The 24,095-nt window shown below is 43.7% G+C and overlaps 1 protein-coding gene across 1 annotated transcript in view; it reads left to right on the top strand.

The window, feature by feature from the left end:
* SYNC (syncoilin, intermediate filament protein) overlaps nt 1-24,095 on the top strand; it is a 55,903-nt gene that overhangs the window by 5,172 nt on the left and 26,636 nt on the right. Inside the window, exons 2-3 of the mRNA XM_069223386.1 lie at nt 7,797-8,583; nt 16,487-16,611. Of these exons, the coding sequence (XP_069079487.1) occupies nt 7,797-8,583; nt 16,487-16,611 (912 nt within the window). The remainder of the gene's footprint in view (nt 1-7,796; nt 8,584-16,486; nt 16,612-24,095) is intronic.

Here is a 24,095-nt window from a genome sequence, read left to right as displayed (position 1 = left end):
ATATTGTGGTTGTATGTCGAACTACCGACTACAGAAACAGGGTGCCTCCGAAATATCGAGGATCAACATTTCGACGAGGTGAGTATGTATAAGTAAGTTTTTGTTTACTTATATAGTGAACGTATATATATATATATATATATATATATATATATATATATATATATATATACAAATATGATAGTGGTTCTGCTGCAGTGCCACAATGACCAGGTTAAAGTACATGTTCCACAAGGAAGTCAAAATAAATCATCTGACATGAGTTTTGCAACCTTTGGCTAAAGTTCTTCGAATTAATAATTCAATGTTTTCAAGTAGCCATAATGAGGCATTATTGCATATAAATATAGAAATGAAGTACATACATTCATACATTTCTAAGAGCCTCATTGGAAGCACGTGTGTTTAATCATATGACGTTTCACAGACATCGATCAACCATTTCTTAGCAGGTGATTTCATTTTCTCAAACTTAATTTGGAGCAATATTCGAATATAGCATACGTTTTTAATAAATACATTTTTTCTTAATTGGATGCTTCAAATTTCTCAAAACTTTACATGCACATTTTTTTTTTTTTGGCTAACTAACTTGTACATTAATATAAGTCAAAATTACCATACCATTTACCAAACACTCTTTAAACGTGTGCAAGGGAGGGTGTACACAGAAAGAATACATTCAGAAAATCTAAAACATATTACACATCTATTTACAAGGTCCTCCCAATTTTCAGCTGAACTGGGACCTGGTTAGTGGTCGAATTGAGAATTAAGGGTCCATGAAAAAATCTTAGAGCTAGTGCATTTCATCTGGGAACTCCAGTTGCTGACATATTTAGTGAAAGTAAGGGAAACATGAGCAAGTACTGGGTGGATCGGACCGGAATTAATGATTCCTCCAGTGATTCGTAATTTCTTAGGGTAACTTCCACTGTCTTTGTCCCACTCCCCAGAGTTACTGGTAATCCTGTTACCAGTAACTCTACAGGGGGGCGGGGTGCACCAGGGACCTCATAGCAAGGTCCTCGATGTACAGAAATCTGCATCACCATTACCAGTGGGAGTTCAGAAAGGTGGGTTGCTCTCCAGTCAAAATGAAATGGGTATTTCATCAAGAATCAGGTATGAAGTCCCCTTCATTAACCACTTGGAACTGTGCTGATCAAATGTACATTTACTGTATTTAACATGTATTGGGAAAACAAAGGAAGAATATTTTTAATTAATGTATTTTTGAACCAATGAACGCTTGTTTGCAACAATAGAATTACGTGGTCAGGATACATCTTAAAATGTACCAGGTGAACAGACTCGGACCTAAACACAGCCAGGAAGGTAATGTTGCATATACATGCCATCTAAATATTGCTTACCTAATAAATAAATATTTTTAAAAATGCAGGTGTCTAAAGTTTTTCTGTGGGACCCACGCCCAGCACTTCCGAATAGCAGGTTGCTGAACACTAAGGCTGCCTAGTTTTGATTTGACCTCCTGCCTGTTTTCTCAAGTAGCCTAGACTTCCTGTCTCTCTCTATCTCATGTTTCAGGTTCATTTCTTAGAGCACTGCTGCTCGTTAGTGTGGTGTGGTTTCAGCGCTTCGGAATGATTTATTTCCTATCCTCGCCTTACTACCGATGATCCACCCTAGTACACCCTTTGTATGGGATACACAGTAACTTGTAATATATACTTAAGTGCCTTACTAATTTCCCATACTATCAAGCCATTACGGTCTAATTATATATAATTGGTTTTGTATATTTTGTCATACGATATATTATTTACTAACAAAGAACTGGTTACATGACTACAGTAACATGAGCTATGCCTTTATGACATTTACGCTGGGCTCTTGTAGAACACCTTCCTCCATAGTGGTTTCCATATCACCAGGCTCAGCAAGTGGTTGCTGAGGGACAAGACCTAGCAACTGATTACTAATTGCTGTGACCTCCAACTGGTTGCCGAGCACCCATGCCTAGCAAATAGTTGCTAGACAACATCACCTAGCAACAGGTTAGTAATATCAGCAACATGGGGGATAAGCACATTAGAGTGAGTTCAAAATGGAGGGGGTGGGATAGAAGCAAACGAGCGAGAGAAAGCAACACGGAGTGCGACGGAAGGGATAGTACACCTGGAAAACACATGCAATTTTGTGGAGTGCTGTACCAAAAGAAAAAAGTAGTGCTTCAAAAGTGAGGAGTGGAAGGACACAAGTAATGCATCCATGCTGAAGGGATATGGCAAACACAAGCACAGGAAGTAAAGCATGCACAAGCTGATGAATAAAAAGCAAGCAAATAAGAGTAACAAATACAAACAATGGTAAGCAGTGTGCTAATTCTAAGCCCATTTTTAGCTGACAGTAGGACTTCATGCCAACACACAACCTACATTGTCTGTTAGGAAAGGCCTAATAAAAAGGAATATGGAAAGGGAGTCAGATACAGCCATCGTCTGGCTGGTTCAGGAAACTAGTAGAAACACTCATTAGCTCGCTGGCAGAGAAACTCAGGATTGCCAACTACCATGACGTAACTAAACATCATGTTTCTACCTCAATGTAATCTCAGGAAGCTATAAAGAATGCTCAGCATCTGATAATTACTAGCTATAGAAGAGCCAATGACAAACCTTGGGAGTTTAAGAAGAAGGTAAAAGCCCTGCATAGAAACAAAGCTGTTGTTCAGATGCAACCAGGTCATGCAGGAATCCAGTCCTAAAAATAAAAGCTTGTAATCAGGCCAGGTACAAGTCTACCATGGTGTAGACTGATATTACTTTCCCATCATCTACAGAAATGCTGTGCATTTTAAATGTAAGTAGTTTGAAACATAAAATATGCCAGACGTCACCAGTATTTATACACAAATATTCTCTGCCATTTGTGTGCAGGCTAGGAAGCCCTACTGTTTCGCAACAAAAGTGCAACTGCTGCACACCAAAAACAATGTGCCATATGCATCTTCCTACTGGTCAACGTGACGGTGTTGTGATTGCACAAACTGCTCTCCCCCTCCCTTCTAGACAGCAATGTTAAACTGCAAAAAAGGGAAGATCGGTATGGAAAGGGTATGAGACGTTCCTTCCCTCTATGAAAATATGATGTAAAGGCATCAATGCCGGATTAACAAGACCATTTCCCACAGTCAACAGATGTTTATAGTTGAAAATTGCTGCATTTATGTCTGTCAGGAATTCACAAAAATATATGTAGGAGGCATAAAATGATTTTTCTCCTGCCACTTATCACCAAGAAGATACCTAGCAGGTGTGAGGATATTTACTACTGTGTAGGTGTGAACCATGACTATGCACAATTACACAAAAATGATACCCACACAAGGATTGGGAAGTGGCTCAAGCAGGACAAAGGCCCTCATCATGACCCTGGCGGTCCGAAGACAGCAAGGGCGGCTGTGGCGGTGTCACCCCGACGGGCGGCTGTGAATACCGCCAAATTAGGAGTTTAGCAGAAGCCAAACTGCCGAGCCTCCACCCATCCCGCCACATTACCACATTCCGCCAGGCTGGAGGTGAGCACCTCCAGCATAGCGGATGGAGTGATACAGCTAGTGGTATCACGAGGCGGGAGACTGCCAGCATTTTTCTGGTGGTTGCACCGCCAGAAAAAGCTGGCGGTCTTGCACCCTGGTGACAGGAATAAGCTTTCCTGTCACCAGGATACACCCACACACACGTCCACATACCCGCACTCACACACTTCTACACACAAACACACCCCCACTCAACCACGCAAAAGCAACATGCACACCCATTCACACTGACAAACACAAACACCACATACACAGAAGCATTCACTCCCCCAAGCGCATAAATACATTCACACACACACCCCTGCACGCATTCACTCCCCCATGCGCATACATACATTCACACACACACCCCTGCACGCATACACACATGCATTCACTCCCCCATGCGTATACATACATTCACACACCCCTTCCCCAGCGCACACATACATTCACACCCCCTCCACCTGCACCGCATACACACACTCACCTGCTCTCCCCGTCCACTGACACACACGCACCTGCTCTTCCTGTTCACTCACTCAAACACACGCCCCCCTCCCCTGTTCACTCACACAAGCAGGTACCCCCTCCCCTGTCCACTTACTTACACATGTACACGCATACACACACTCACACCTTCAGTCCGCTCAATTGCACTTACGCACTCAATCGCTCATACCCGCACACACGTACTCATGTACTCACCCCCTCCCCATCCACACTCACCCCACCCTCATCCACAAACACTCACCCCCTCACACCATCCACAAACACTCACTCACCCTGTCCACAATCACTGACACACGGAGACATGACCCACAAACACCCCCCACATTCACAAGATTCACACACGCACTTACGCACACACCCTCCCCTGTCAGATGATCCACTTACCTCGTCCGTCGAGGAGGTCGTCCAGGTGGGGTCGAGGAGGTCGTCCAGGTGGGGACGGGTCCTGGCGCTTCCACCGTTGGCAGCGCCTCACCATCTGGACACCGCCACACCGCTTTACGGATTGTAATACGGCATGCAGTCTCTTTTTGGCGCAGCAGTTCGGCCTCTGCACCGCCGAGCGCCAGCACGACTGGTCTTGGAATTCCACCCGATATCAGGTGGAAGTCAGGGATCAGTCGTATTAGGTCGGTCTTAAGACTGCCAGCACTGGCGGTATTTCCGACATCGTGATGAGGGCCATAGTTTGCTTTGAGGATTTGTGAACACCCACAAACTTGTGAGTTTAAAGGTGTTCTTAAACTAGTTTCCGACCCTGGAAACGGTTATAGAATTACTTGTCATGAGGTGGACCAAATCATTTGCCAGGCTGAGAAAGTTAACAAAACACGTCCAAACATTGTGGGGCAGAATAGGAAGTTTTTTCATCTGCAGTCAAAAATGTTCCCCCAGTGGAGAATAAAAAGAAAAAAAATGTACAATTTCACAACGAGTCTGACTTTTCTCCAATGTAGAAATGTTCTGTGTGTACAACTCGTCATTGGGGGAATAGAAAAATGTCACATGATTTTCCCATTAGTATGCCTGGAAACCTGTGACTGACATAGCTTCTGAGTATCTGCAACAATATCTCAACAGGTGTTACTTACAACCACAATGTAGATACTTAGTGAATAAAAATACCACGGGGAAGCACTCATAATATTATTACAGTCTATATTGTTGCTTTCAAAACAAAGAATATTATAGCATCAACATTTATCAAGAACAAGTGATGTGAATCAACATGAACACAAAGTGCTTGTGAATTGGTGCTTGTGAATGGCGCATATGAAACACAACAAGAAGTCAAAGACAGCGCATATGGGCTACAAAATATGTACATATACAATTCTAATACATGGGAAGGGTGTTATCATAAAAATAGCTGATTGGTAAGCCACATGTAAAAGATCAAAGAAAAGTCCTATTTAGCCATAGCAAATGTCAGTGTTTCGATCCTTGTTTATTTAAGGGTCATCATCAGGGCAGAAAAGGATGAGAATGTAGTGCTGTTGAAAAAAACAGGTGAGAAGACAAAGGACATTAGATAAAGAAAAAGCTTGGGCAAAAAGAATGAAGCAAAAGTGCCTCAAGTGTCCACCAACCTGAAAAAGAATCCATTAGAGGTTCTCACTGGGACCAATTAATCAATCAAAACTTCCATAAGCAATCAACACCTCGATCCAAGGGGCATCTGAAAGGTGGTTGTGAGCCCCAGTGCCCAGCCCTATTGATTTAAGGAAAAGATTAGAACCTATTAGTAATAATGTTATGCTAATCCCGTCCCATCACAGAACACCATAGAGATTAGATGAACCAACCTCCAAAATTTGTTCCCAAATTTTATTGTGTTAATCTATTGTAAACCAGTGCTGCTATGAACCCAATATGAATACCTATGCAATCCAAACAAGAGAATAAGAAATTGATAAGGATTTGTAAGGGCCCATCAACAAGAAGGAGAAGTTCCTTAAGGGATATAAGGCTCACCTCCGTTTAGTTTAGAGGAGGTAATGTGTTGCAAATTGTTTGGCTTGTTCACAAAAATACAGGAAGCACGCCCCATTCTTTTTACCTGAGCTTTTTCCTTATCAATTGTTCTTTATCTGCTCTCTTTTTTCGACAGCCCTACATTGTCATCCTTTTCTGCCTTGATGATGACCCTTAAATAAACAAGGATCAAAATATCAACATTTAATACGGCTAAATCAGGCTTTTCTTTGATCTATTACATGTGGCTTACAAATCAGCAATTTTTATGTTAACACCCTTCCTATGTGTTAGAATCAGATATGTGCATATTTTTGTAGCCCTGTATTTTATTTCTTGGATTTCACATGCGCCGTTCACAAGCACCAATTCATGAGCACTTTGTGTTCACATTGTATGATTCATGTAACTTGTTCTTGAGAAACGTTGAAGCTGTTATATTCTTTATTGTCTTCAAAGTAAGTAGATAGACTGTAATAATATCATGAGTTCACCCCGTGGTATTTTTATTCATTAAGCATCTAAGTTATGGTTGTAAATAATACCTGTCGAGTCATTGTTTCAGATACTCCTTTGTACCCGGGTCTCGACTGGATTATTGGGATTCCCCTGTGGTTGGTTTTTCCTGGCACGGCTTCTCAGGCACATGCTGCCCATTTTCATAAATTACAAAAACTATTCATTTTGTACCCATTCATGGGAGTACAATTGCAAGTGCAGATTTATTCCATTGTTCGTGAAACAGGATAGTCAGTACTTAAAAACTGGCGTATCCAATAAAGGCCAACAAGAGCTACTTCAATGATTATTCCCTAAGAAAATACACATAATTTTAAATTAATGTATCCACATTTAGCTGATGTGTATATCATAACAACTTGCATGCAATTGGCCCCACTAAATCCACATTGGACACTTACTTATTCAAGCCTACTATTTCTCCTGTTGTATAGGCCACCAACTAGGACTTTCCAGCCAACTCTTTTCTGGGCTTTTCTTTCAGTCTGACTCCTGGTGTAACCCATCTTCTTGCAGTCAACTTTGAGGCCTCAGAGCCAGTTTTTTTTTGGCTTTCCTTTTTTCCTTTTTAGTTGAGTGTTCAAGGTCAGGACTTGTCTGGTGGTGTTTGATGTCTACAGTGGACAGCCTTAACAAGTTGTTTTTCCCTACATTATTACATAGAGCATACCGATCAAATAAGTAACCAGCTTTGCTTAGTCACAGGTTTTCTAATTCCACCCCTTGCTCGAGATCTTAGAGTGATGTGTTCTTACTTGGAAATAAATTGTTCCTGGCTTTCCAGCAAATGCAGGGACCAGTTAAAAGACTGTAAGCACAACCTACTAATTCTTTGTTCCAATAGGTTCCTGAATAGCTGTCCTTAGTGGCTGAAATGGAGACCTACAGCACACCTACAGACAGCAGACTTTCACAGGCAGAATCAGTCTGCGGTTTGAGACAGAGGCCTGGGAACTGTTTGGAAAATGATCCCCGAACCACCAAAAGTACTGAGATGACACACCACTGGCAGATTGTGCACAATGCTAATGTAAATATTGTACATAACAAGTGACATGTTGTCCTCTCCCGCCACAGTTTGAATCTGTATTGTGTAGCAAATACCCTCTCCGCTCCAGATATGGGAGTAAATTATGTACTTCTCTGGGGATCACGGGAAAATGTAGTAGAAGTCTGTGGTAGATGTGGATGGAATCCATGTGCGTTGCTGCAGCTTCACTCTCACCTGATGGCATTTTCTTTGCAGGGACCAGATGATGCCTGATGATGGTGTATATCTGCAGCTCACAGAGGAGGAGGACGGCGACTCTGGCCTTGAGGATCTAGGAGAGCGATTTGAGCTCTGCATCCAGACAGTGGAGGAGCTGGAGCAAAAGAGAGACAACCTCATCCAGGAGATCACCGTGCTGCTGGAGCCCAAACTAGAAGACATTCGTGGGGCCCATGAGGACATTGAAAAGGCCTACAGGCTGCAAGCCCAGGTGGTGCTGGAGCGAGACAGCTTAAGGCAGGAGATCAGGGCTGTCAAGCGCAAACTCTTCCAGGTCACCAGGGAATATGTGGCCTGTCAGTACCAGCTGGAGAACAGCCGGCATGATGTGGCGCAGTTTCAAGTCAGCAAGGAGGAGATGCAGAGTATGGTCACACAGCTCTCAGAAGAGCTGTCCAGTGTAAGGGACACCTGTGCTCAGAGGAAGCAGGCCCTCTTGCAGCGCCTGGAGGTTCCTCAGAATCAAAGAGGCAGCCGCTACCTGCAGGAGAGCAGGAGACTCTCTATGGAGTTTGAGAACTTCATGTTGGAAAACCGGCATGTCCTGGAGGCTGAGTATGAACCAGTCTTTGTCCGACTCCTGGAGAGGAGAGCAGCAACTGCCAAGGATCTGCAGCAGACTCGGGAGGAGGTGAATCGGCTGAAGGAGGCACTGAGACCCCTGCAGGCTGAGGTCAGCGAGCTGCACATGCACAACTGGAGGCTGGAGCAACGCATCATGCTTAAGAAGCGCAAGCGAGATGAGGAGGTGCTCCAGTTAAGGGTACTGCTCTTAAGCACTTCCTGTTTACAGTTCCATGTTTTTCCATGTTTCCACGTGGCTTGCTTGGAAGTTGAGGATATGCATTTTCTGTGCCACTGTAGTAAACAATAGCTTTAAGGTTCCAGGACAGAAGAATCACAGAATGCCCTCATTCCTTATATCAGAATACTTTGAAGGGATGTACAGCCCTATGACTATCGCATCCATCCAAAATCACAAGCAGATTTCAGTCAGGCACATCCACCAGACGGTGCACAAGTAACTTCACCTTATTCTGTATCATGTGCATGGACTGCTGCAGTGTCTGATAGCATCCTTTATAGTGGGTTATATATCCACAATATTGCAGCTTTAGGTACAGTGCTTTACAGACAGGCAGACATCCAGTGCCTCAGCTACCAGCCTTTAATTGGGCACGAACTGACTGATGCTCATACAATGCTGGGACTAAAGTTACTATTTTCTAATAATGGAATATGCATGGAGTGATGCTTGTATACAATACCACAACATCAGACACCAGCCTTTATTAATAGACCATACACCTGCTCAATCATACACCCAACAGCACCATTTGTTCATAAGAGTAGCTATTCACAGTCATGCATACAATGCCAAAGTGTCAGCCACCAACATTTATCAATTGGGTATACACTCTCTGATTCGTGGATTCAATATAGCAGCTTTAGTTATCAGTCTTTATTAACGGAGTCTGCATTTGCTGTAACATGCACATAATGCCCCAGCCTCAAACACTGCACTTTATTAATAGGGTTCCAGATGCATGCACACTGCTAAACATTCAGGCCCATATTTATGAAAAATGGCACACAACTGCGCTAACGCAGTTGTTCATAATTTTTTTTAATGCCAGCTAACGCCATTCCTTAAAGCCACCTGTGCGCCATATTTATGAAATGACCCGCGATGGCGCTAAGGAATGGCTCGTATCACAAAAAAAGACGCTAGCCGGTAGGGGATGGCATTAGGTGAAATGGCACTAGTGGGTCAGAAATAAATTAAGGCTGGTTAGAGGCAAAATGTCTGCCACTAATCAGCCTAGCATCATTTTTGGACGCACAGGCAGCCAAATAATGACTCCTGTCTAGCTATAGACAGGAGTCATTACCACCACCTGTCTGCCCACCACAGGGGGACAGTGTCCCCTGGGCAAGCCCTACATGGCACACCATACACATACACAAACACTTACCTGCAACTTACCTGGGATGGGCTCCCTTCTCCTCTAGTGTCCCTGTGGTGTGGGTAGTGGTGATGCTGGGGTTTGGGATGGGCATCTTTGTGCCCATTCCATGGTGTTTCCCCACAGAAATGGGCTTACCTGCACTTTAATGCCTGGTCTGACCAGGCATTAAATAATGGCACTAAAAGGGCTTAGCACCATTATTTTGGTCTGCCTCCCACCTTCACGTCATTTCTACGCCGAGAGTTAAATATGGCGCTGGGGGGCTAACGTCATTTTTAGGACAGGAACGCCTACCATGCATCTCATTGACACAAGGTGGGTTGGCACATCCTAAAAATAGCGCTAACTCCAATATTTTGACGTTAGACAGGTCTAGCGTCAAAATATAAATATGGAGTTAGGTTAGCGCCACTTTAGTGCCAAAATAAATGGCTCTAAGGTGACACTAAACTTCCAGAAATATGGGCCTCAGTGTCATAATGATTATGTGTTCGCTGAGTCACTCTCACGAGACTGGAGCATCAGAAACCATCCATTGATGGGTATGCTCCTACTAATGCATGCACCCAATACACCAGGTTATGTCAACTATCATGTATTGATGGGGAATGCATTGCTAGGTTATACACAGTTCCTCTGTATGGTATTAAAATATTATGTCCTAAATATTGCCTTACAAAATTATAGGGTCTGATTTAAGTTTGTTGGAGGTACTCCATCCATCAGGTTGGCAGAGGTAATGTCCTCTGCCACCCTGACGGACTACCCTCCACCAGATTTTGAGAGGACTGCCCCAGCCAAGGGATCCTCTCTGTACATTGAAAGGAACCACCATCATGGCAGTTCCTTTCAAAGTTGTGAAAGTTTGGTTGATGTGCGTCATCTGTTTTGATGGCCATTCACCATTTTTTCCAAACTTTATGTTTATCAGAAACAAACTCCCAAAAATGTAGTTTGTTTCTCAAAAGACCCACACCTTGGGAGTTTTTTGTCAGCGTGTGGGGATCATTACAGTTTTCTTCTGTCTCTCACCACCTGTTTTTTCCTGGTGGCGATGGTTGGAAAAAAAAAACAAAAAAAACATTTCACCATCCACCCTAACTAAGGATGGTAGCGTAATCCCTTTCATTTAACAGCCCCGAGGCTGTTGGATGAATCTTTCCATAGCAGAGACTCGTAATTATAGGCCATATCACGGAGACACACTTACATACATTTCCAGCAACAGTAACCAGAATTTTGTTGTTTTTGCTTAAACCCTCCCACTTTCTAGGGTGGTTGTCCTGGATGTGGCAAGATTGAAGGTTTGGAGAAACCTCTTCCTTCTCTTATATATCCTTGCTAATAATATGATCTAAAATAGCAGATTGCAGTTCTTAGGTTCACTGCCAAATTGTCCATGTTGTGCAGCATGGCATCAAAACCAACTGTTAAAAAAGTGCTATGATGATGCACTCGCAGCAGTTTGCATAGTGCACCGCGCCATGCAGTTGCACACCTACAAATGACACGCGTGTTTCTTTTTATTTACCGAGCTGGATTGGTAAATTTTAAAAAAAAGTAGCCCAGAGGAGTTTTTTTGAAGGGTGAGTGCGATGTGAACAACACGAAGGTTGCCTGTGGGGGGCGGAGCAACACGAAGGTTGCAGGTGGGGGGCGGAGCTACACGGAAGACCCACTGGGGGAAGAAACACAGACGGTGTGTAAGATGCCACGCAGGGGATGGAAGCAACTTGGAAGGTGGGGCTGGGAGAAAAAGCGACAGGAGTGACAGCAATGTGGCGTGGGCGGGTAGGGTGGGGGGAGAAGAGAACACAGGCGAGAGAGCAACTGGGCAAAATACCAGAGGACAAGCGCAACATAGAGTGGGGTAGGGAGAACCACAAGAATGAAAGAGAGCGACAGAGTGCGCGGGGGGATTCTTCCATGAGGGAGACAGCTGGACACCGCAAGTGCTCTCATGCAGGACCTAGCCTGAAAGAAAAAAGTATTGCGTGAAAAGCAAGCAGTGGAAGCATAGACGGCGAACAATCAGTAGAGATAGTAAATAGGCCGTGCTCCATACATGACAATAACAAACACGATTGACAAGCTGGGATATGAATAAGAAGCAGACAGGTGGGTGTGTGGGAAACCCAATGGATACTGAAACCTCAGTGGAAAAAATATCAACGCTTTGACCGACAGAGGGAGCCAGAACACTATGAATCCTAGAAGGTATGCCCAAATAGAAACTCGAAATCTTGTGCAGTAACCTCAGCTCAGAGCATGAGGACAACTTGACCATCCAACTCAGCCCGTCGTGGCGCGGCAGTGACGCCTCCCAGTAGCAGCAAAACGGTCCCAGTGCCACTAAGATGCTTCTCCCAGCTTTCTGTGTGAAGAAACGGCGAGCTGGTACCAGCGCGAGCGAGCTGCGGTCTCTGGAAGGGACAGACGGAGACTGCTGCCAGAAGCTGCGGGGTCCTGTTCTAGGAGGCTGCAGGCAAGCTCCAGAGGCGGTGAACTGCACCTCGACATGCAAGTGAGGTGCTGCCCCGAGAGGCAGAACCACTGCTCTCAGGCGGAGACGTTTTAAGGCATGGAAAGAGTGGGCCCTGGCACAGGGCACCAGCCTTTCAGAGGCCCCCTGAATAGAGTCAACTATGTTCTGCAGTGTCTTGGTCTGATGACCTTGAATACATCTTAAACAGATTGTTTTAAATAACGTTTTTTTTAATTTATTTTTTAATTCGAGTGAAGAGTAGGAGTCCAGAAGAAACATTTTACAGAGAAATGTTTATATTTTTCAGCCCCATCCAACATCCCTAAACAAAGTTTCTTATAAATCAAAACGGTACCTCACACATGAAAAATGGGCAGGGCTTATATAGATTATTTGTAATAATATTAGTGATCTGCTGTTGTATTATAATATTGAAAACACACGTCACTGTCGCTGAATATTAGATGTAAACACATTAAGAATTTGGGCCAGTGTGTCTTTGCAGTGACCTAGCCAAAGAGGGTACGAAAGAGCTGAAATTGTATCATATATTCAAAGCTGTTCCGAACAAGGGCCCCCAAATTACTTTTGGCCCAGGGCCCCTGAAATCCTTAAGAGGTTCCTGCTCCCAGTGGCAGTGTTCTGGCGGAACGTGAATAACAGTGAGAGACGTAACTAGGGAATTATTTTGATTTTGGTCTAGCCTAGAGTCGGATTTAATGGTCTGCCTACCTCGTGTGATGAAAAGAAAATTCCAGATAAAAAAATAATTCATCCATATACAGTGGACCTTTAGTTCAGCCCCTTCATCCATTGTTCTTTCTATCCACCATTCACATCTCGCTTCAGCTTCCGCAGCAGAGAGCAGTCGATCAATCCCACGTAAGCCATTGGTTTTCTCTTGTGTCATGACATTTGTCCTCATGATATGTGCACCTTCTCCTAAAGAGTAGCACACTACAGTACCAGGGATGGCAGGCCAGTTTTTTACCTCATCAGTGCTTTTATCTTTCCTTTCTTTACCCTTTAAAAACATTTTTAGTCATCCTTTTGTATGTAAACGATGTCTTCTGGTTACAGTAATGCAAATCCAGTAGTGACTTCTAAGTACATCTGTCTACTAGAAAGCATTAAATTTATATGCAATTGTTAATTATGCTAACATAATTTTTTTCTAGCAAGCATATGGCCTCTACCTTTAGACAGTGGCACGTTTTCTCTCTTTTTCCCTTTTTAAATATTTTATGGCATATGTTTCGGAATCTGGAGAACAGCAACACCAGGTGTGTTTCAGCCTTCTTGGGTCTCCTCGGTAGGCTGCAGCTCGACTGCATATGGCAGAGGAAATGCTGCAGCCACGCATGGGCCTATGCCAAACACTTAGCGTGGCGCAGTATAAAGTGTGAACAAAAATGCTCAGATCGGTCAGAACCACTGATAAGTACTTGTAAAACCTACCCTCATATTTGCTAATCTTAGTCATTGAAGACAAAGACCAGCTACATGCAAATCACTCTTGGCTTCCCCTCAAAGGCAACAGTCCACTGAAGTCTGCTATGCAGGGTTTGCTCAGAACGTCAGCCAGAAGCAGCTAAATCCGTGCCTAATTTGAGCCTGAGGTTGCTGGTGGAGTCCACCGACACTCACTTTTAGGGACCGGCACTTATTGGCCATTTCACAAAAGGGTAAGAAGTAAAAAGAGAAGGATGGAAAAACTGACACAAAGGGAGGAGGCAGCAAACTGAAATAGTGTAAGAAGATGGCAGGGAGTGTCTGGCAATATATAAAAAAGGGACATCACAGACTAAACAACCTTGGTAGTCAGCACACCGACATTTAATAGCGCCGGCTGCAGGCTTCTGAGCAGAGCTTTGGGCGACAGCACACATTCTTTTATGGATTAAGTACTGACAATACCTTTGCGCTTTGTCCCTTCCCTTGCAAGGTGGATTATACTCCAGAACAGGACACTACATGCATAAATGACGGGGATTTCCGACACACACCCCTTTTACATTATTAGGTATAAACCAGGGAAAAAATGCCCTTTCGTTGGAATATGTGAGATTAATGTCCCAAAAAAGGAAGCTGTCCATTCACATGGCGATCACCGCTGAAATATTCTGGTTATAGTTAGTTCCAGGGAGACCAACCAAAGCCTGACCTCGTGTTAGAGGTTTCCAACATTCCAGGCTGGTGTATGAGGATATTTCTTAGATGAGCATTAGACTACTGGAGTTGGGCGATCCAGAGGCACTGCCTGATCTGATCCAGCCTCAGACTGAGCACTGCAGAGCTGGTGAATGCACAGGGCTGCCTCCTTGCCTACAGCTATGTTTTCTAACATGCATGGCATGAGTGACTGGGTGTCACCTGGCATCTGTATGTAGATGAACGTCAGTATCAAATGAAATCCTGCTAGAGTGACAGACTTTGCTCTACAGATCAAGGGGCATATTTATGGGGCTTTGGCGCAGGGGAGTGTAGCAAGTTACCTTGCTGCGCAGCCCTGTGTCAAAGTGAAAGGGCAGGAATGCACCGTATCTATAGCATATGGCGCATTCCTCTCTTTTCCCTTGCACTAGTGCACAATGGGCCTCCTAGCACCTACGCAAGCACTCTTGCACCATAATGCAAGGGTGTCTGCGTTGCACACAGGATTGTTTTTGTGCAAGAAGGGGCACCTTCCTGCATAAAAAATCCCAAGAGGCGTTTTCCTCTTTTGCAGAAAGAGGAAAAAAATAGGAGAAATAAAGACATGTCTACTCCTTGTGCCTGCCCTGGGGAGGCGCAAGGTTTTGGTGCATCCCCAGGTTTACAAGGTCTTGTAAATGTGGGGATGTGTCAAAATCCATGGATGTTGTGTGGGAACATCCAGTGGAATGCCCATGGGACACCTCTCTGGCGCAGAGTAAGGCAACGCAAAAACTTGCACTGCTTTGCCTTACTCTGTATCTATTAGGCCATTCGAAGCCATGCAATGTAGTTTGCGTAGCCTCATAGATATGGTTGAGAGGCTTGCACCACCGGTGCGTAAAAAAAAACGATGCTCTGGCGGCCCAAGCCTCTCATAAATATGCTCCCAAAATCTTTACACTCATAGCATAAGGTTCATGATTTGAAAATGTAAGCATTAAAGGTTTCACATCTGTGAGTTAAGAGAGGACTCAGTGGCTGAGTATTTGCCAATGTAAGTGTCAAGGGGACTCCCCAGACAGTCTACTGGTCAAAATCCCAGTAGATGTCGGTTACTCGTGCCTGCTGCAGAACCACAGCATCTTGCCGTCATATTTAGAGGAGGCCCACTATGTAAAATCTACCAAAAGAAGCCAGACTCACCATCCATGTCTATGACATTTTAACCGTCTTGCTTATTGTACCCTAGGCCACCATCAGCTCTCTAGAAGTTTTGAGTGAACTCTGCAAGACATGGTGGCTGAACAGCTTCCCCATCAAGAGTGATTGGCCCATCACCATCACTGGCAGAGTTACCTCCCAGAAAGACGGCCACCCTAGCCTTCTTGGAAACGCCCCTTCCTCTTGCATCAAAGCATATTAAGGAGGAGACTATGTGGGTAGTGTTTGCATACTTCTAAACTGAAAGTCATTCCCAGAGCCCATATTTGCTGACATATATCTAGTGGCACTGACTGACACGTGTTTCCATCTAAAACATTTTGGTAACAAAGTTGTTCTTCCCATGTAGGTACAGCCACAGTGGTGAAGAAACTTCTATGCCTTGTGACCATTGCTATAGTCGCTAATTTCCAATGCTGCCATGAAGGACGCTAATCCACCTATATGCCAGACTGTAAATCCTACAACAAAACTCGTACGAAGGCCATTATTCTTCAGAACTGTTGTTAATTTTACAAAGTAATTATCTGTCTGCCCACAGCCCTACCACAAGATACTCTTGGCTTGTCAGTGAGAAGAGGAATTATCCACTAGTAGGACAGTCTCAAGTTTAAGGTCAGGCAGGCAGGCTCACTTGAATCCACACCTGGCTTTAATCAGTCACAAAACCCCACCATAGACATAGACACACCCCCTTGTTTCCACCTGGTTTGTGGAGTGTTTCGACCGTTTGTTTCAAGGCACACCAGCCTCAGTGATGTCACTAATTCACCCTGCTGCTCTGATCCATGTCTCTCCCTCTCTCTGTCTCTCCTTCTCTCTCTCTCTCTCTCTCTCTCTCTCTCACTGTGCAGGAACAGGTGGAGGGAATGGAAAACAGTATTCGAGAGATGAAGATTGGGGTCCAACTCCAGGAGCGGAAGAACAAGGAGCTGGAGCAACTCAGGAGTGGCCTCGCCCACGAGCTCTCCATTTACAAGCAAGTAACCCTTTATTGTGAAAGCACGCAGAAAAGTGCACCACAGTCTCTTAGTAATGTTGTCATTCATTTTTCCCCATTGGTCATAGGGACCTTTGTTGGTTGACATAAAGGATTGAAAGGGAGCAAACATCAACGATACATTTCTGACTTGTGAAGCCAGGGTGACTCCACAGTAAGGACCAGGAATCGCCAATTGTAGCTAACAAGGGTTTATTTCAGATTATTAATCAATCTGGTATATAGACATATTAGGAATAAATTCCAAAGATACAGCAATACAGCTGATTAGCTGAAATGTCTCAATAGATACAGAATAGTGACAGCCACAACAATAATAAAACAAAATACACCAAACAGGTGTTTCAAAAAGAAGCTTCCTTTCAGGTTTGTCTAATCAGGGCTCTAATTAAGGAGTTTTTGAAGGTGTCAGCATAGCATAGACTCCTGTAGAAGTCTCCAGAAACAGGAATAATTGTTTAGCATAAAGCATCACACTTGCAGGATTAGATATCTGTACCCTCAAAGTCTAAAAGGAATCTGACTAACTAGTAACTGTGTGAACACCAATTTAAACAACAAGAGTTTCATCAACATTCGTATCTTGATCCACATCACCAGGAACCAATCAAATAATTACTTGTGACGTGCATTTGCAACATCCAGGAGCAGCTCCTCCTTTAGGGTGAAGAGCGTCACCTCACTAACAAAAATACCCCCAGAGATGAAAAATAAAGTGATAAAGTTAACTTATCACCATTTTATTTTTTAACCAACCCATGCTGAACCGGGTGTCAGGACAGGGCGGGCCATTTCTGCAGCAGGGAGGAGTGGTGGGATGCCTGTGCACTTAGGTTTAAAGTGTGTATGTCTCTTTGGCCGGCTGTCTTGCGACAGCCAGACAGACATGCGCATTTTAAACTTCTCTAAACCAGGTGTCTTAAACAGCTGGGTTAGAAAAAACACAGGCATCTAGTGCTCTTGAAAGAGCTGAAAGAGGCTGCTCCCTCCAGTCCTGGTGCTGCTTTCGTGCTGATTACCAACATGAGGGCAGCACCAGGATTGGTTAGAGAGCCTGCAGGGCCTGAATGAGACAGAAGCAGGACAAGGATTGGTGCTGAGGACGACATCAGACGTTGTGCAGCAAGCAAGATAAGTGTCTCTTTCTCTTTATAGTAGCCATTCGCCTTGCATGCATGCACCCACCCACCGCCCATTGCCCCCCTCCACTCTACCTAGTTGCCAGCTGCTGTTGGCAACATCCCTTGGGTTTCCCATCGAAACTGAGACTGTAACTGCAACCTTGAACATCTCACATTCCTGGTATATGATGAACAGGAGGCTTCTTCTCAGCATTAGTCTCCACACTCTTTGCCAAGTTCTTCTCTTCAGGCCTCAATATCAGCAGTCTAATACAAACAATACTCCTTTCTCTAGCTAACGAAAATCATGATACTAAACCTGCAACAAAGGAAGGAACATGCTGGCAAAGCAAAATGCATTTCGATTGAGGCCTTTAGTCAGGTTAATTTAACTTAGCATTTAATATGCATTTCAAATACATAGTTATACATGCACACATGCAACTTGAAAATTAAATGCAAAACATGTACATAAGAGTATGTGTTTATATGTACAAATATAACTTGAAGTGTAAGTGTAAAACATGGATAAAGGATACATGTAAGAATGTTTCAACTGATCATTAGTGCACACGTATAAATCTCATAGGGCCTGATTTAAAGTTTGGCGGATGAGTTACTCCATCATGTTTGGAATATCCCATCTGTTGTATTACGATCCCCATAGGCTTTTATGGGGTCGTAATACGGCAGACGGGATATCAGTCATGTTTGTGACAGAGTAATCCCTTCCACCGAACTCTAAATCAGGGCCTTTGTCTCTTTAATAATTACATTTCATTAATATGTTTAAGTGTCTCACATAGGTTAATATGATTAGGGCACACAGTGAATATAATGGCAAATTTAAATGCATAATTGCACAATGGTGACATGTAAATGGTGGAATCTAAATTGCGCTACTCCAATTTCTGCCGGTGCACGGATGCGGGTATTGCGTGGAACGGTGTGATACCCTGAGTGTGAGAAGAAAGATATGAAGTAGTGGTAGATTCCTGAGGTGGGGTGGATTAGGTGTCAACAGGGGGGCACATATGGCACATGAGGTATGCAGGAGGAGGGAAGAGACTAACCAAGGTAAATGAAGGGGGTGAGGGAGCAGCGACCTCTGGAGTTATCTGCGACAAAACATTGCATAACAATGAGCAGAGAGCCCCTTGAAAGAAGGTTAACTTAAGGAGGTTTGCACCATCTGACCCTATCCAAAGACTGTTTAAATGGTGCAAGACCTCATAGAGGCAAAATTAGACGTTAGGAAGAATCAGAGGAGGCTTAGTAAGCAAAGTCCTTGGTGGGAGTGACTACAACATATCAGAAACTCGTGAAAGGGGACGGGGGGGACAAAAAGACATTGGGGAAAGAGTTGGCAAGCTGCGGCCTGGACGGGAATGGAGGTGGCAAACAAGCCTAGGTCAGGGGTTAAAAATCATAAGATTTGCATAGAGGTGACCAAGTAGATGATTTGGGGGTGTAAAAGAGGCATTTATTCAGCAGAAGACAGTTCTGATGAGGGGATAATAAAGAAAGACCTTATTTGCAGATTTCACAAGCAGAGGCCTTTGAGTTCGTGAGCAGTGACCTACAGTAGAGGCTAGTGACCAAAGTTATTTTGGGGGGCGGGGGGAGTCCTAGGAAGCAAGTACATTTGGCAGGGGTGGTGAGCAAGCCGAATGCATGGAGAAGGATGAAGCAGGTACCTTCAGTGGACTGGACGTTACTGAGCACAGCCTGAATACATTGGAAGGAAGCAGCAGGGGAGGTTGGTGTGGGCAGCAGCCAGGGTTGCTACATTTTAAAAAGCAAGGCTGAGGGGGCAGCAAGCAGATGTTTTAGGAGGCAGTGTTTGCAGATAAAGACCTGAACAGATTAGTAAACTGCATCCTTAGTAAGGGAGAGACTTTAACAATAAAGTGGTGTAGCCAACAGAGACCTTTGGAAGTGAGGGTATTGAAGAATACAGGCTTGGCCTCCAAATAGGGAGGTGTGTTGTTCTAATTTGAACTAAGGGGAAACAATGCCAAAGAATGCAGCACTCTTAGTCTTAGTAATGAATATTAAGGCACTTTCCAGATCTCAAATAAAAACACACGAAAATATGAACATGAGCATTTAACTTGAATGCAGTGAAACACTTGTAGATGCCAAAAAGCTCACAACAGCTGAGCAATGGCAGGCAGAAAAAGTACAGTACATCAACCAAGAATATATGCAGTGAATATACATATATATATATATATATATATATATATATATATATGGCACACTTTGAAAATTATAAAACACCAGCACTCCAGACAGCTCCAATAGTTCCTTTAATGACTCACATCAACGGCAACGCGTTTCAACCATTGCGGTCTTCTTCCTAGCCAAATTCTTTTACAAAGGCCCCATCCCCCATAGAAAATATACTGTTTGGTTTACTAAACATAAAAGAAATATAACTACCAAAGAAATACTACACAAATCGATCATATTTTTCTTCCTTCCAAACATTTCCCAATTTTGAATATAAATAAGTGGATGCTTATTCAATTATAATTCCTGAAAATATATCACACCATATCCTATTCTACATAAACTATGAATATCGTGACCTTCCTGCTATTTTCGTATAGGTCTCATCCTCATTTAAAACAAATTAATACTCCTCATATTCCATAATCAATAAGAGATTACATTTAAAGTTATTACATCCATTTATAACAAAATATCAATTTCTATAATTATAACATTACATCATTAAAGCAATTTCATATCTTTTGAAATTAACAAGATCATGTCATTGTAATTATCCTCGGGGTGTGCCTAAACTTACTGTGATGCAAGCTATCTATGATCACGTGATTTCAGGAACCCAAATATCTCCTAACCTAAAATTACCATTAAACTATTGGCAAACTTTATCAAATTAATCCACATGAACAGAAATTTCTTCATCCTGGTTCAATCCCCACGAGTATCTATTATTTAATCGAATTATATACTCAGATTCCATTCTCCTAAGGATGCGTTCTCTGTCCCCTCCCCTCGGGGTTAATAATACCCTGTCAATGCCCAAGAACGACATTTTGTCAATTTGCCCTCCATGTACTTGGCCACAATGGCGTGCTACCAGATAATTTACATCCTTATTTTTAATTGCTCGCCAATGTTCAAAAATTCTTTTTTTCAATGGAAAAATTGTACTTCCCACATAACGGAGCCCACATGGGCAACAGATAACGTAAATTCTAAACTCAGAGTTGCAATTCAAGAATAGTTTGATCTTAACTTTTTTACCCATGGGTAATGTATATGTTTTAAAATTTGCACTATTTTTGCAAGCCTTACATTTGCCAAACTTAAAAAGCTCTGTTGGCTACCTAAAAAGGTCTCTCTTCTCTTATTCAAATTGCTGTGTACCAACATATACTGTTGGGAACTACTCTTCCTATAAGTTACTTTCGGGTAGGGACTTACAATTTTTCCAATTACCCTGTCTGTTCTAATTAGATGCCAATATTGTTTCGCAATTTTCAGCACTTGATCTGAATAGACATTGGCCCTCATTCTGACCTTGGCGGTCGGCGGAGAGGCGGCGGTCGGACCGCGAACAGACCGGCGGTATTAAAAATGGCATTCTGACCGCGGCGGTCACCGCCGCGACCGACCGCCACTTCCCCACTCCGACAGCCACGGCGGTCATGACCGACGGGCTGGAGTCTGCGCACTCCGGTCCGGCGGTCGACCCAAGACCGCCAACGGTATCATGACCCTGCTTACCGCCGCGGTTTCTTGCGGTCGGGAACCGCCATGCGAACCATGGCGGTAGGCACTATCGGGGCCAGGGAATTCCTTCCCTGGCACTGATAGGGGTCTCCCCCACCCCCCACTGCCCCCCCGAGTCCTCCCCCCACACCCTCCACCCCCCTGCCACCCCCCAGAGGTGGTACGAACCCCCTCCCCACCCCCACCCCGACATGCACATACACGCACCCCGACATGCACACACCCCCAACATGCACATATACACACCCCCTACACACACACATACACAACGGGGACACATACCCGCACACATACATGCCGACATGCGCACCCGCCGAACTACACACATTGCCCATAGGCACAGCAGCACTCCCCGCCCGCATGCACGCACTCACACACCCCCTCTACACACTCACACGCACACCCCCATGCACGCACACATCACACAACACCCCCCCACCCCCTCCCCTCACGGACGATCAACTTACCTTGTGCGTTGGTCCTCCGGGAGGCGACGGGAGCCATAGGGACGTGACCGCCAACAGAAGACCGCCAACAGAAGACCGCCACACAGAAATGTGGGTCGTAATTCTGGGGGCGGTGTTCTGCTGGCGTGGCGGTGGAGGTTGACCAGTCTCCACTTTCCCGCCGACCGCCAGTATGGCTACTGGCGGTATTCCGGCGGAACGCTCCCAGCGGTCGGAATACGCGCAGCGGCATACCGCCGCGGTCGCCGGTCTTTACCGCGGCGGTAACTCGGCGGTCTTGCGAAAAGACCGCCAAGGTCAGAATGAGGGCCATTGTGTGTAGTGATACATCTCAAAATATTTTCATTTTCCTTTCTACTTTTAAGAACTAGTAAAGTCTCTCTTTTCACCTTTGCTACCTTCTGACAGGTGTCCTGAATAACTTTTGTTGCGTATCCCCTAAATTTAAATCTTCCTATCATATTCATCTGGTCCCGCTGGAAATTCTGAGACGAGCTACAATTTCTTTTAGCTCTGAGTAATTCCCCATAAGTGATATTCCACTTTAGTTTCGGGGGATGACGACTAAGGGCATGTAAAATACTGTTCCCTGCCGTACTTTTCCTAAAGAGGCTAGTCTGCAACATACCCCCTTCCACTGTGACCAGTACATCTAAAAGTTCCATAATTTGCCTATGTGTTTTATGTGTATACCTCAAATTAAATTCATTGTTGGATATCGAATCCAAAAAGCTCTGTAATATTGTCTCTGGACCATGCCATATTGCAAAAATATCATCAATATATCTGGTCCAGAAAATAATATGTTTAAACCATTTCTCATTTTCATTCAATATCACATATTGTGTCTCCCACCATCCCATAAACAGACAGCCATAACTTGGAACAAAGGAACTCCGCATTGCAATCCCTGTGACCTGCCTGCACCACTGATCCTCAAATAGAAAGAAATTATTCTCCAGACAAAATCTCAACATTTTCTATATTAATTTAGAATGTTCATATAACCTTATAGGTTTATCCCTAAGAAAATACTCACAAGCCTGGATACCTAAGTCATGTTGAATGCAAGTGTACAAAGATACCACATCAACAGTCACCACAATATAACTAGATTTCCAAGAAATATCCTGTATCTTATTAATAAAATCCACGCTGTCCCTACAATATGAAGCCAGATTGTATACATAGGGACACAGAAAATAATCAAGATAAATCGAGGTATTCTCAAGGAGACTCTCTTTTGTGGATACTATGGGTCTACCAGGTGGATCTCTGCTATTCTTGTGGATTTTTGGCAGCATGTTAAAACATGGTGCCACTGGTTTTTTAACTGTCAAAAATTGTAACTCATCATCTGAGAGAAGACCATAATTATAACTCTCTGAGAGTAAGTTAAAAAAAGATGCCACTGAATTCCGGTATGCTGTCACTGTTGACTTCTCATAACACTTCAAGGAAAGCAACTGCCTATTTGCTTCTTGCTGATACTTCTTTAAATCCCACAATACTACATTTCCACCTTTATCAGCTGGTTTGATAACAAAAGAAGTAGCTTTACTTAATTATATTAATGCTTTCCGTTGACCTATTTGAATAAGAGAAGAGCGACCTTTTTTAGGTAACCAACAGGGCTCTTTTAAGTGTGCCAATTGTAAGGCTTGCAAAAATAGTGTAAATTGTAAAACATTACCCACGGGTAAAGAAGTTAAGATAAAAAAATTCTTGAATTGCAACTCTGACTTTGAAATTTACGGTATCTGTTGCCCATGTGGGCTTCGTTATGTGGGAAGTACAATTTTTCTATTGAAAAAACAAATTTTGGAACATTGGTGAGCAACTAAAAATAATGATGTAAATTATCCGGTAGCACGTCATTGTGGCCAAGTACATGGAGGGCAAAATGACAAAATGTCGTTCTTGGGCATTGACAGGGTATTGTTAACCCCGAGGGGAGGTGACAGGGAACGCATCCTTAGGAGAATGGAATCGGAGTATATAATTCGATTAAATAGCAGATACCAGTGGGGATTGAACCAGGATGAGGAACCTTCTGTTCATGTGGATTAATTTGATAAAATTTGGCAATAGTTTAGTGGTAATTTTA

Source organism: Pleurodeles waltl, chromosome 3_1 (assembly GCF_031143425.1).
Source record: "Pleurodeles waltl isolate 20211129_DDA chromosome 3_1, aPleWal1.hap1.20221129, whole genome shotgun sequence".
NCBI lineage: Eukaryota > Metazoa > Chordata > Amphibia > Caudata > Salamandridae > Pleurodeles > Pleurodeles waltl.
This window is presented reverse-complemented; position numbering and strand designations above follow the sequence as displayed.